This window comes from Erythrolamprus reginae, chromosome 10 (genome assembly GCF_031021105.1).
Source record: "Erythrolamprus reginae isolate rEryReg1 chromosome 10, rEryReg1.hap1, whole genome shotgun sequence".
NCBI lineage: Eukaryota > Metazoa > Chordata > Lepidosauria > Squamata > Dipsadidae > Erythrolamprus > Erythrolamprus reginae.
Genome location: NC_091959.1, coordinates 6702345 through 6717192, shown reverse-complemented (window position 1 = coordinate 6717192; position 14848 = coordinate 6702345). Strand labels below are relative to the sequence as shown.

Genomic DNA, 14848 nt, shown 5'->3' with positions numbered 1-14848 from the left:
CAATTCCCCCATGCCTGGCGGCAGGGGTGGGTTTTAAGCAGCTTATGAAAGGCAAGGAGGGTGGGGGCAACTCTAATCTCTGGGGAGAGTGGGTTCCAGAGGGCCGGGGCCACCACACAGAAGGCTCTTCCTCTGAGTCTCACCAAACGGCATTGTTTAGTTGATGGGACCCAGAGAAGGCCCACTCTGTGGGACCTAACAGGTCGCTGGGATTCGTGTGGCAGAAGGCGGTCCCTGAGATAATCTGGTCCGGTGCCATGAAGGGCTTTATAGGTAATGACCAACACTTTGAATTGTGACCGGAAACTGATCGGCAACCAATGCAGACTGCGGAGTGTTGGTGTGACATGGGCATATTTAGGGAAGCCCATGATTGCTCTCGCAGCTGCATTCTGCACGATCTGAAGTTTCCGAACACTTTTCAAAGGTAGCCCCATGTAGAGAGCGTTACAGTAGTCGAGCCTCGAGGTGACGAGGGCGTGAGTGACTGTGAGCAGTGACTCCCGGTCCAAATAGGGCTTAATGATACAGAAACCTATTTATGGCTTAATGATACCCAAACCTTGGCCCAGAAGCTTATTCAAACAAACCTTGGATACAGCACACCACGACCTACTGCTGTCAAGCTCCCAGCCCACATACGTCACGCGCTGGCCACCTCCGTGCCCGATTTAGCGAAGTGGAGGGGAAATCCCAATACGTCATGTGATGCTGCCGTGACAATGGAGTTTGACACCCCTGCTCTAGTTGTGAACCCCTGAACTTCAAAAATCTCTGTTTACCTCTTGATCCCTTTGACCAGCAAGGAGGCCCAAGGCTGATGCAGGCTTAGACACCAGCCGCCATCTGAAATCTCCTGAATCTCTCGATCCTGAATTCGCAAGCGACTTCTTTCTGAATTTTTGGGGGTCCCGCTCTCCGCAGAGATGTCCATTTTCCGGTGTGGCAGCAAACCAGCTTGGTCCACCCACTTCAGTATAATTTAGAAGAGAACAAAGAGACGTTTTTATACTTGGAATTGTACAATGAAAGGTAGGAAAAGAAAGGGGGTGGGGTTTTTTGACTTGTGCTTAAGGGTTGGGGCTTGTTAGAGACACTGAACTTGTGCGACACGACAGCCCACACAGTGACATTTATTCAACTGGCTTAGTGCAGTGATGGTGAACCTTTTAGGCACGGAGGGCTCTACATGGCATTGGCCAATTACTTGCGGGGACCCAGCAACCGGTTAGGTCCCACAGAGTCGGTCTTCTCCAGGCCCCGTCAACTAGACCAGTGTTTCCCAACCTTGGCAACTTGAAAATATTTGGACTTCAACTCCCAGAATTCCCCAGCCAGCAAACGCTGGCTGGGGAATTCTGGGAGTTGAAGTCCAGATATCTTCAAGTTGTCAAGGTTGGGAAACACTAAACTAGACAATGTCAATTGAAAAAGAAAAAAAATACTGACCACAGGAGCTGCCTGGAGAATGTGTGGATTCACCAAGACTCCCAAGTTTTCAACTTTTATGTCCGGATTTTGCTTCGCCTTGACCAAGGAGCTGAGGTTGATCGCTTCAACTGTCTCATCCAACCTGCAAGACAACTCGCCAAATTGGCTTTTCATCCCGTGATATTCTCTTCCCTCTTCTGTCTGTCTGTCTGTCTGTCTGTCTGTCTGTCTGTCTACCTACCTACCTTTCTATCTATCTATCTATCTATCTATCTATCTATCTATCTATCTATCTATCTATCTATCTATCTATCTATCTATCTAATCTATCTACCTACCTACCTACCTATCAACCTGCCTATCGACCTATCGATCTACCTACCTACCTATCAATCTGTCTATCGACCTGGCTACCTACCTACCTACCTACCTACATATCGATCTACCTACCTATCTATTTATCAACCTTTCTATTGACCTGTCTATCTGTCTGCCTGCCTACCTACCTACCTACTTACCTATCCATCTATCGACCTATCTGTCTTTCTATCTGTCTGTCTGCCTACCTACCTACCTACCTATCGATCTATTGACCTATAGACCTGTCTGTCTGTTGGTCCGTCTGTCTGTCCGTCCGTCCATCCATCCATCCATCCACCTACCTACCTACGTACCTATCTGATTTCTATGCCACCCTTCTCCTGAGACTCAGGGCAGCTCACAAGTAAATACAAAACATGTAAGAAATCTAATATTAAAACACTCTAAAAAACCTTCAATACTAAAAACATGCAATTTAAATTCTAAAGCCCCAATATATTTAGCACGAATTCTTCAGAGAGTCATTCATAGAAGACCCCTTCAAGGATGCTTAAACAGGATCCATGAATGAATGAATGAATGAATAGATGAATGAATGGAGGGACAGAGGGAAAAAACCCTAAGCCCCTCCCCAACATATCCCACCCAAAATACACCATTTCCAGGAGGACTCGCCTGTCCCAACTAGGATCTTGAGTCGACCACTCCCACCTCCCCGTGATTCCCGGATCCTCACTTGCTGTGATATTCCGACATGTTGTCGTTTTCTTCCCGGATCAGCCCGACCGGCGAAGTCGATGGTGACCTTCCTGGAGAGCCGCGAGGCGTGCCGCAGTTCGTACAGCTCCTTCGCCCTCTTCTCCAGCATCTGCCTCTCCTGCTTGGACAGCCACTGGTTGGAGTCGGTAGCGAAGTAATCGGACTCGTCGTCGATCACTTGGGTTCGCCGGACACTGCGGGGGCAGAAAGAAAGGGGGGGCAGGGGGCACCGTTACTACCATCCACCCCTGTGTCGACATCTGGGAAGCGGTCTGATGTCAATCCAGACCAGGGGTCTCCTACCTCGGCAGTTTTAGACTTCTGGACTTCAACTCCCAGAATTCCTAGTCAACTCTGGAGGTTAATGTCCACAAATCTTAAAGTTGCCAAGGTTGGAGACCCTTGACCCAGCTATTCCTTTTACCTCTCTGCCCCATGCAAAGAGTCCTCGGAGAGGGGCGGGCATACAAATCTAATTAATAATAATAATAATAATAATAATAATAATAATAATAATAGAAGATAGTTTTTTTTAAATAATCGACAACTATAATTTTACATAGTTACATATATTTGCTGGTAAGTGAAAAGGAAGTGAGCCCAGTATAGATCTATTTCTATAAAGCTGATTTGGAGGCAAGCCTGTAGCACAGAGGTTAATATCCTGCCTTGCATGCAGCACGCCACAGGTTCAAATCCCAGTAAGGGTATGTCCAGGTGATGAGGCCATAAAAAGACCAAAATAGATCTATACTAGGCTCCCTTCCTTTTCACTTATCAGGAGAAATATGTAAATATATACACACTGCTCAAAAGAAATAAAGGGAACACTCAAATAACCCATTTTGAAAGCATGCAGCTGTTGGAAAGTTAAGTCTATTCCTCCTTTGCTCCGTTACTCTCCCCCATTACCTGGTTTTGTCATACTCTAGCAGTTTGTCTTTGTGCTTCAAAGCCTTCTCCAGGCTAAACTTCACCAAAGCATCTTGATGTTGGCATGAGTATTTGTCATTTATGTCCGCCTTCCCGGAATTTTCAGCACCTGAGAGAACCGCCCGGCCCCAAGAAAAACCTCAATTTAGTCCAAAGAAGAAGGAAGTCAGAAATTAAATGTTTTCCTTTACTATTTTTGTTGTGGTTGCCTCTGACCCAGCTCCTGCCCCAAGGACTGTGGATGTGGGGGAGACATCCACATGCTGCAGGCCTGTTTTGCCCCCCCCCAGGTGGAATCTGATGAGGAAGGCTCCTCTGACCAAGAAGACATGAGTGACAGGGAGGAGGAGAGTGGGGCAGAAAGCTCAGAAGATCAATTATCTAGCTCCTCCTTGGATTCAGAACAAGAGTTAATGATACAGCCACGCATGCGGAGAGCGTTGCATAGGCAGCAACAACTGAGAGATTATTATCAAAGAAAATGAGGCCACCTGTGGTTGGGTGGGGCTGTGGTCATTAGTGAGGCTGCTATAAAGAGCAGCCTGTGGGTTTGACCATTGTGGAGGATTATCTGATCATTGTGTTTCATGACTGCTTTACTGACTTTGACCTTTTGTGTGCTGATTTTTCCCCGCTTTGAAACTAAACCAGAGCAAAGTGTGTTTCACTTTGTGAAAGAAGAAGGACTGTGAATTGCCTCACAGCTGCAAGCTAAGTATCACAGAACTGATAAGGGACTTGTACAAATTACCAGTTTGTTTGGAGACAAAGTGCTCTTTGCTATACAAAAAGAGGGCTTAGGTTAAGTGAATTTTCATTATAAAGAACATTGTTTTGAATTTTCAAACGTTTGTGTGTGTCTGAAATTTGTACCTGTGAATTTTTGGGAGGAGTCTACCAGAGAGCCCGACAGAATGATTTTTAGGGGCAATTTTTCTTTAAAACTTTTATAAACAACAGTGTACTGGAGATTTTGGCATTACAGGTGGTCCTCGACTTACAACAGTTTGCTCAGTGACTGAAGTTACAACGGCACTGGGAAAAAATGACTTATTGCCATTTTTCATACTTACAACCATTGCAGCATGCCTGACAACTAACTCACATTTATACCAGCGGCCCATGTCCTCTGCCTCGCGTATCGCAGCGGCTGGTCAGGTCCCACAGAGTCGGCCTTCTCCAGGTCCTGTCAGCCAGGCAATGCTGCCTGGCGGGGCCTAGGAGAAGAGTCATCTCTGTGGCGGCCCCGGCCCTTTGGAATCAACTGCCTCTACCTCCCAGCAATTTGCCCCCTTGCAGCTTTAGTTTCACTGGACTGCCCCCACCCTCCTCGCCTTTTGTAAGTTATTAAAAACTCATCTTTGCCCCCAGGCATGGGGAAATTAACACACACACACACACACACACCCAATTGTCAAGTTTGGTGTATGGTTTGATTGGATTGTGTAATTATTTTATTATAAGGGTTTTAAATTGTATTTTTTAAAATTGGATTTGTACACTGTTTATGTTGTTGTGATCCGCCCCGAGTCTTCGGAGAGGGGTGGCATACAAATCTAATAAATTATTTGTATTATTGTTATTGTTATTATTATTGCTGTTATTATTATTATTGTTGTTGTTATTATCATTGTTGTTATTATTATTATTGTTGTTATTGTTATTATTATTATTATTATTATTATTAATTTCAGTTTCAGCAAGTGGCCTGCCTTCAGCCAAATTCAGCTGAGGATCAGGAAGCTGATAATAACCAGTTGCTTGGCTTAATAGGCTCTGTTGTTTGCTGCAAGAAGGTAGATTGCTGGGAGGCAGAGGCCAAAGGTTTGGGGTGGCTGGGCGGGGCTACATTCGGTGTATAAGACGCACTCAAGTTTTCACCCTCTTTTGGGGAGTAAAATCACGAATCCGAGCGACCAGTTAGGTCCCACAGAGTGGATCTTCTCCGGGTCCCGTCAACTAAGCAATGTCGCCTGGCGGGACCCAGGGGAAGAGCCTTCTCTGTGGCGGCCCCGGCCCTCTGGAACCAACTCCCCCCAGAGATTAGAACTGCCCCTACCCTCCTTGCCTTTCGTAAACAACTTAAAACCCACCTCTGCTGCCAGGCATGGAGGAATTGAGATCCTCTTTCCCCCTAGGCCTTTACAATTCTATGCATGGTATGTATGTATGTATGTTTGGTTTTTATATTAATGGATTTTTAATCATTTCTAATATCAGATTACTATTGTACACTGTTTTATTGTCGCTGTTAGCCGCCCCGAGTCTCCGGAGAGGGGCGGCATACAAATCCAATAAGTAAGTAAGTAAGTAAGTAAGTAAGTAAGTAAGTAAGTAAGTAAGTAAGTAAGTAAGTAAGTAAGTAAATAAAATGGTGCATCTTATGCTCTGAAAAATACGGTGCATTTTGTTCACTAAATAAAATAAAAGGATTATAACTCAAAATGACAACCAATCATGCACTGAGTACTGTTGATGTACTTCTTAAAAGAAGGAAATAGAAACATAGAAACATAGAAGTCTGACGGCAGAAAAAGACCTCATGGTCCATCTAGTCTGCCCTTATACTATTTCCTGTATTTTATCTTAGGATGGATATATGTTTATCCCAAGCATGTTTAAATTCAGTTACTGTGGATTTACCAACCACGTCTGCTGGAAGTTTGTTCCAAGCATCTACTACTCTTTCAGTGAAATAATATTTCCTCACCTTGCTTTTGATCTTTCCCCCAACTAACTTCAGATTGTGTCCCCTTGTTCTTGTGTTCACTTTCCTATTAAAAACACTTCCCTCCTGGACCATATTTAACCCTTTAATATATTTAAATGTTTCGATCATGTCCCCCCTTTTCCTTCTGTCCTCCAGAAATGTACATCTCTGTATTTGTGTGTCTGTAAGCTATCGTTGTTAAAAGTTTTTAAGCAAATAGGCGCTTGACAATCAGCCCAGATTTTCAAGTATTGCTGTGTCCCGTAATCATGATTTGCAACTTTCCTTGCCAGCTTCCCATAGACAAAGCCAACTGTCCTTTAGAAAATACCAACCTCCCAAAAGTTTCTTTAATAGCTTTTGGCTCTTGTTGGAATCCCGTTGCAAGACATCCTGTTCTTCTTTGGTGCACACCTACAAGAACAGAAGGAACGTCCCGAATAAGCTTAAGTCTTCCAACTGCATGTGGGAAATATCTTTGCTTGTTGCTACATGTGCATAAAGTGTCCACTTGTTAAGACTGCTCTCAAAACTGTAACGTCATCTCTGCTCACAGTCATGCCCTCATCACCTCGGCTACTGTAACGCTCTCTACATGGGGCTACCTTTGAAAAGTGTTCGGAAACTTCGGATCGTGAAGAATGCAGCTGCGAGAGCAGTCATGGGCTTTCCCAAATATGCCCATGTTACACCAACATTCCACAGTCTGCATTGGGTGCTGATCAATTTCAGCATTGGGTGCTGATCAATTTCAGGTCACAATTCAAAGTGTTGGTTATGACCTATAAAGCCCTTCATGGCATCGGACCAGAATAACTCCGAGACCGCCTTCTGCTGCATAAATCCCAGCGACCGATTAGGTCCCACAGAGTGGGCCTTCTCCGGGTCCCGTCAACTAAACAATGTCGCCTTGCGGGCCCCAGGGGAAGAGCCTTCTCTGTGGCGGCCCCCGGCCCTCTGGAACCAGCTCCCCCCAGAGATTAGAACTGCCCCCACCCTCCTTGCCTTTCGTAAACGCCTCAAAACCCACCTTTGTCGTCAGGCATGGGGGAACTGAGATATCTCCCCCGGGCCTATACAATTTATGTATGGTATGTTTGTTTGTATGTATGTCTGCTTAATAATGGGGTTTTTTAAATATTTTAAATTGTAAATTATTAGATTTGTTATGAATTGTTTTATTGTGTTGTGAGCCACCCCGAGTCTACGGAGAGGGGCGGCATACAAATCAAATCAAATCAAATCAAATCAAATCATCATCAATCTATCTATCTGTTGGTTATGACCTGTAAAGCCCCTACATGGCATTGGACCAGATTACTTGTGCAACCGCCTACTGCTGCATGAGTCCCAGCGACCGGTCAGGTCCGGTCCCAGAGAGTCGGCCTTCTCTGGGTCCTGTCAACTAGACAATGTCACTTGGTGGGGCCTAGGGGAAGAGCCTTCTCTGTGGGGGGGCCGGCCCTTTAGAATCAGCTCCCTCCAGAGTTTCGCACTGCCCCCACCCTCCTTGCCTCCTGCAAGAGTCTCAAGACACGTCTTACAGTGGGAGCTTTTGTGTTGTAGGCAAAGGGAGCCTGGGGTTACAACAGGTATACCAGACTACCTACAGGACTGTTGGCCTTCTCCAGGTCCCGTCAGCCCAACAATGCCGACTGGCGGGAGCTAGGGGAAGAGCCTTCTCTGTGGCGGCCTCGGCCCTATGGAACGAACTCCCTCCAGAGATTTGCACTGCCCTCCACTCTCCCCGCCACTGAGCTGCTATTATCTAGTCCCAGCCAATGATTGAATGTATGTATGGATGTGATTGATTAAATTTAAGTATTGGAGTTTTAAGACAGTATTTTAAATGTAGATTTTATTGTAAATTTCTAATGTGTTTTGCATAAATTTGCAGGTAAGCCACCCTAAGTCTCAGGAGAAGGGTGGCATAGAAATCAAATAAAATAAAATCAATCAATCAATCAATAATTTCTAAGTGTTAAACAGGTATTGATTGATTGATTGGATTTGTATGCCGCCCCTCTCCGTAGACTCGGGGCGGCTAACAACAATAATAAAAAACAACATGTAAATCCAATACTAAAACAACTAAAAAACCCTTATTGTAAAACTAATCATACAAACAAACAAACAAACAAACAAACATACCATGCATAAAATTGTAAAGGCCTAAGGGGAAAGAGTATCTCAGTTCCCCCATGCCTGACGGCAGAGGTGGGTTTTAAGGAGCTTACGAAAGGCGAGGAGGGTGGGGGCAATTCTAATGTCCGGGGGGGGGGGGGTTGGTTCCAGAGGGCCGGGGCCGCCACAGAGAAGGCTCTTCCCCTGGGCCCCGCCAAACGACATTGTTTAGTTGATGGGACCCGGAGAAGGCCCACTCTGTGGGACGTAACTGGTCGCTGGGATTCGTGCAGCAGAATATAAACTGAAATTTAAAATATAAACTGAAATATAATCTTTCACAGAGGATTCTCCTTAAAACAGCAAGCCTTGCCCAACCTTCCTTACTTGCTGCTTTTATAAAACAAAAACCTACGGGAAAGTTCAGCCTACCAGAGTTCCACAGAACAGGCAAGGCCCAGACCCCTCTTGCTCACAGACAATGCGCCCGCAGGTCAAGCAGTTGTTGACGAGTTTGTGCTTCTGGGCCAGGCATTCACAGGAGTGGCGTCCTGGAAGCATGACCGCCAGCTTGTCCTGGCCTTCTTGCGTGTACAAATTGACGTATTTCGGTTTCTTCTTGGAGGAACAGGAGCTGCTGCCTCTGGGGACCTCCTGGGCCTGTTATAAAGGTGGAGAAAGAGGGATGAAATGAGGAGAGGGAAACACACCACAGAGCAGATATAATCTCACAGTGTGTGTGTTACACAGGGTGCATTCCAAAACTAATGCATTCGCCTGGTGCACCAGTTGCGGCCCTATTTGGACCGGGACTCATTGCTCAGTCACTCATGCCCTCATCACCTCGAGGTTCGATTACTGCAACGCTCTCTACATGGGGCTACCTTTGAAAAGTGTTCGGAAACTTCAGATCGTGCAGAATGCAGTTGCGAGAGCAGTCATGGGCTTTCCCAAAAATGCCCATGTTACACCAACACTCCGCAGTCTGCATTGGTTGCCGATCAATTTCCGGTCACAATTCAAAGTGTTGGTTATGACCTATAAAGCCCTTCATGGCATCAGACCAGAATATCTCCAAGACTGCCTTCTGCTGCATGAATCCCAGCGACCGATTAGGTCCCACAGAGTGGGCCTTCCACCGGGTCCTGTCAACTAAACAATGTCGGTTGGCGGGCCCCAGGAGAAGAGCCTTCTCTGTGGCGGCCCCGACTCTCTGGAACCAGCTCCCCCCAGAGATTAGAACTGCCCCTACCCTCCTTGCCTTTCGTAAACTCCTCAAAACCCACCTTTGTCGTCAGGCATAGGGGAATTGAGATATCTCCCCCGGGCCTATATAGTTTATGTATGGTATGTTTGTAGGTATGTCTGCTTAAAAATGGGGTTTTCTTAACTACTTTAAATTTTAAAATGTAAATTATTACATTTGTTATGAATTGTTTTATTATGTTGTGAGCCGCCCCGAGTCTACGGAAAAGGGGGGGCATACAAATCTAATAAATAAATAAAATAAATAAATAATGCAATTATTTTTTAAAGTAATTTATTGAACAGATTTGCACAAACACTTAAAATTCTTCAATACCGTCCTTGGGCCTCTACACATTTTTTCCAGCGACTATGCCGTGACCGGTACGCGCCCTGGAAGGCATCTTCGGGGACCTCTCGCAAGGTCTTTGCCATGACTGATTGGATCTCTTCTATGGACGAAAAAAGCACCTTGCCACAACATGCTACGAGTCCGCGAGTTCCTGGCCAAACACCAGGTGCCAACGCTGCCCCCCCCCCCCTATAGTTCTGATGTTGCCCCAGCAGACTTCTTTTTGTTCCCAGCCCTGAAAGGAACCTGTTTTTCATCTGTAGAAGAGATCCAATCAGCTGTGACGAAGACCTCGCGAGAGGTCCCCGAAGACACCTTCTAGGGCGCATACCGGTCATGGCAGTCGCTGAAAAAAATGTGTAGAGACCCAAGGACAGTACTTTGAAGAATTTTAAGTGTTTGTGCAAATCTATTCAATAAATTACTTTTTTTTAAAAAAATTGCATTACTTTTGGAACGCACCCTGTATGTGTGTACTCTTTACATAGAAACATAGAAGTCTGACTGCAGAAAAAGACCTCATGGTCCATCTAGTCTGCCCTTATACTATTTCCTGTATTTTATCTTAGGATGGATATATGTTTATCCCAGGCATGTTTACATTCAGTTACTGTGGATTTATCTACCACGTCTGCTGGAAGTTTGTTCCAAGGATCTACGACTCTTTCAGTAAAATAATATTTTCTCATGTTGCTTTTGATCTTTCCCCCAACTAACTTCAGATTGTGTCCTCTTGTTCTTGTGTTCACTTTCCTATTAAAAACACTTCCCTCCTGGACCTTATTTAACCCTTTAACATATTTAAATGTTTCGATCATGTCCCCCCTTTTCCTTCTGTCCTCCAGACTCTACAGATTGAATTCATGAAGTCTTTCCTGATACGTTTTATGCTTAAGACCTTCCACCATTCTTGTAGCCCGTCTTTGGACCCGTTCAATTTTGTCAATATCTTTTTGTAGGCGAGGTCTCCAGAACTGAACACAGTACAGTATTCGAAATGTGGTCTCACCAGCACTCTATACAGCGGGATCACAATCTCCCTCTTCCTGCTTGTTATACCTCTAGTTATGCAGCCAAGCATCCTACTTGCTTTCCCTACCGCCTGACTGCACTGTTCACCCATTTTGAGACTGTCAGAAATCACTACCCTTAAATCCTTTTCTTCTGAAGTTTTTGCTAACACAGAACCGCCAATACAATACTCAGATTGAGGATTCCTTTTCCCCTCTCTCCCTCTTTCTCTCTCTCTCCCTCTCATCTCTCTGGATGTCTGGCTTTATACAGCTGGATATGTACTGTATGTATGTATGTATATAGAATTGTCCCAAAAATGCGAGTTCCAGGTATAGCTATAAATAAAGAAGCAGTAGCCATCACAATCTCCGTAATGTTTTAAAAATTTATTTAAAACTCCTGTAAAACTACTAAGCTTTCATCAGCCCCTACTGACATCACATAAAAGCAAGATCTCTTCAATGGGGGTTTTACACTCTGGCAAAGTCAATAGGGCCTGGCGGAAGCTTAGTAGTTTTATGGTAGTTTAAATTTTTTTTTTTAACATTCCAGAAATCGCGATGGCTACCGCTTCTTTATACACCCACAGAGAGAGAGAGAAATTATTATTCCCCATTTTCCTGAAAGATATACATTATTTTCACTGAAAAATAATGGGTAAACATTAATCTATATTTATTAAAAACAATTTTAACTACCTCTCTATCTGGGGTTTTGTAGTATTTGGATTAAAAGGAGGACCTATTATTCACCATGAAGCGCAGCGGCCTCTTGAAAAACATTGAGTGAAACAATTATAATAAATTGCATTAAAAAAGTATGAATGTCTTCTAACAATAGTAGACACCAAATGCACCTACCTTGGCTAAATCGAGTGGCGTTTTTACTTGCTCAACAGGCTGACAGGCTTCAACGTAAATAGGTGCTTCCTGTTTATTTCTCCCTTTATGCCTTCCTTTCTTTGTCTGGTCTCCTGGCCGAGGAGTATCCAAAATATCTAAAGAATAGGAAAAACGTAGCAGAAGCTGTTCTTAGTCAGGTGTGCTTACATTCAAAGTCCAGGAAAGAAAACCCCCAACTCCATGTTGATAGAGATTGATACTTTTACTAGAGAACTGATAGCGATAAAAGGAAAGCAAGCTTTGAAGCAAAAGGCGCGCAAATCAGTAGCAGGTTGCACCTGGTACGGGTGGGATCGGCGATCCATTAGTGGAAATGGAGATGCACATGCATCCCTGAACTCCCAACACGGGCACGCAGGTCCGTGCATTAAATTTGGCTTCTGTGCATGCGCTGAAAGCAAAATCTCACGTGAGGACGCTCGCACGCACGAGATTTCGCTCATGTACTGAAGCAAAAATATCAGCAAAAATCGCCAACATCTCGCTCATACGCGCATGGTCATGCAGCATTTGGCTTCCGGCACATGCGCAGAAGCAAAATCTTGTGCCGACGTGCATGCACAGAATTTCAATTGAACTAACCTTCATTGTAAGGAATGTTGACTACTATAATTTAGCAAAATCTGGAGGGCCATATTTGAGTTACAATGCATTTAGGCACAGCTATCAAACCAAGTCTATAAGAATCAGACCATGATAGATGGTAGCAAAGGGCTGAATTTGCTACCGATCGGGGCTAATTTAAAAATTAATTTCTAACACCCTCTTTATCTCTGGACAAATTTTTCTGTCCTTTTCTACTTCCCACTTACCATCTTTTCTCTGACACAGCGGCAAAGGATCCAAAGTTGTAGAATGGGACTGTTTCCACCTGGCTACGAGCTCATCTATGAAGAACTTCTTCTGGCCATCTCTCCCTTGGATTAAGTCCGTGACATACTCGCGAAACTCTTCCTCGTCATCGATAAACAAAATATATCTAAAAATATACAGAGGGTAATGTCTATGAAAATATAATTTGGGGAATTCAAGGTTGAGAAAAAGTAGCCCGGACTTTGTTACCGGGATCTCTTATCATTGTAATGATAATTGTTATATCCCCTTGTGTTATAAACAGTGCATATCTGCATGTAAAACTACCCTGGATGATAATATAAAAGCAGCAAAGAGGTTTATTAACATATTTGCAAACACAGGCGCAAGGAGAAAGTAGACACAGAACAAAACATTAAGGTCAGCTTATATCCCCTTACAGGTAGAAAAATTTTGGTTTGTACACAAATCACTAGAAAAAAAATTGAATTTTTTTCTTTCCCCCCCCATCTGGGCTCTGGGTATGTTTTTCCTATCACAGTAAATGAGATTGAATGTGTATAATTTTGAAGAGCTGTGCCTGCATGTGTGTGTGTCTATACACATACAGTTTATATAGTAGATAATGTATATTTGTGTATGTGTGTGTAATGTTTATGTACACATATGGCATACATACATAGAATTAAATAGTATATTTTGGATGTTCAGTAATAATAAATAGGGAAATTGTATCTTTTTGAGGCAAGGAGAGGCCAAGCACCCTAATCCTTCATGTGAGTGACATCAAGTTTAAGCCAGCCACATGACCTTTAAGCCATCCCCAGTCATATGATTGTCAAGCCACTTGGTCACATGACTGGCAAGCCACACCCACAAACAAGCCACGCCCACATGGTGGAAGTAAATTTTTTTTGTAGCCCTTCACTGCTACCGCCCCTATCCTAATGTTTCTCTATTATATATACACACACACACAGCTCAAAAAAATAAGGAGAACACTTAAACCACACAATATAACTCCAAGTAAATCAAGTCTGTGAAATCAAACTGTCCACTTAAGAAGCAACACTGATTGATTTCACCTGCTGTTGTACACATTCAGCTTTGTACAGAACAAAGTATTCCATGAGAATATTTCATTCATTCAGATCTAGGATATGCTGAGTGTTCCTTTTATTTTTTTGAGATATATAATACTTTCAGCAGGTATTAATGTGACTCTATTTCTACTAGTTTTTCTTATCATTCCTATCATCCTTTTCCTCCCACTTAGGACTGCATGACTGTAACTTGTTGCTCGTATCCTAAGATTTTTATTAATATTGATTGTTTCTTCATTGCTTATTTGACCCCTATGACAATCATTAAGTGTTGGACCTCATGATTCTTGACAAATGTATCTTTTTCTTTTATGTACACTAAGATCATATGCACCAAGACAAATTCCTTGTGTGTCCAATCACACTTGGTCAATAAAGAATTCTATTCTATTCTATGTATCAATAATATGTATATAAACATTGTTACATCTTTGTATACTACCAATACGTACTTGACAAAATAAATACACAAAAAAATAAACTTCTGCCTGTTGTCCAAGAGGCAAAGCAATACCTCCTCGGACTGACAAATGGCGTTCTCGGCCTGTCAGGGCCAAAAGAAGCCAAAAGACAAGGGGGGCCGAGCAGGAGGGGCCGTAATTCGACACCCCCCCCCCGAAGCCTAAGCGAAGACAGCAGCCCGGGTCAAGGTAACATCGCCGGGGGGGGGGCGCCGACAGTGCCCCCCCTCCCCCCCAAAACTCACTGGATAATCTCCTCGCTGACATCCAGCCCAAAAGTGCCGCGCAGCTGCCGCATGCACCACGAGACGAGCGACGCCGCCTCCGCCATCTCGGCTTGTAACAGCGATTCCTTCCTGACAGGGGGGAAGAAGAAAACGGGTGCACACGCACACATCCGCGAAAAGCCGGCCGGGTTTTGGTTCAGTGCAACGCGCAAAGGGCGCCGGCTGGGCAACGGTGGCCGCGTATTTCTAGTTCCGGTGCTCATCCTACAGTACAGCGGCCTTAAAGTTAAAGCAATGGTGTGGAAACTTGGTTACTTGTAAGACTTGTGGACTTCAACTAGCAGAATCCCTCAGGTAGCTATGTTCACTAGGACAGGGGTAGGCAAAGTTGGCTCTTCTATGACACGTGGGCTTCAACTCCCATAATTCCTGAGCTAGCATGATTGGCTCGGG

General features: G+C 44.2%; 1 protein-coding gene across 1 annotated transcript in view; it reads right to left on the bottom strand.

Moving 5' to 3' along the window:
* Positions 1-14616, bottom strand: part of TRIP4 (thyroid hormone receptor interactor 4) — a 45976-nt gene extending 31360 nt beyond the window's left edge. Inside the window, 10 exon segments of the mRNA XM_070763056.1 lie at positions 783-970; positions 1450-1573; positions 2489-2529; positions 2531-2705; positions 3424-3553; positions 6490-6568; positions 8711-8938; positions 11750-11886; positions 12604-12770; positions 14414-14616. Coding sequence (XP_070619157.1) covers positions 783-970; positions 1450-1573; positions 2489-2529; positions 2531-2705; positions 3424-3553; positions 6490-6568; positions 8711-8938; positions 11750-11886; positions 12604-12770; positions 14414-14565 — 1421 coding nt within the window. The 5' untranslated portion in view covers positions 14566-14616.
* Positions 14617-14848: the final 232 nt, after the last annotated feature.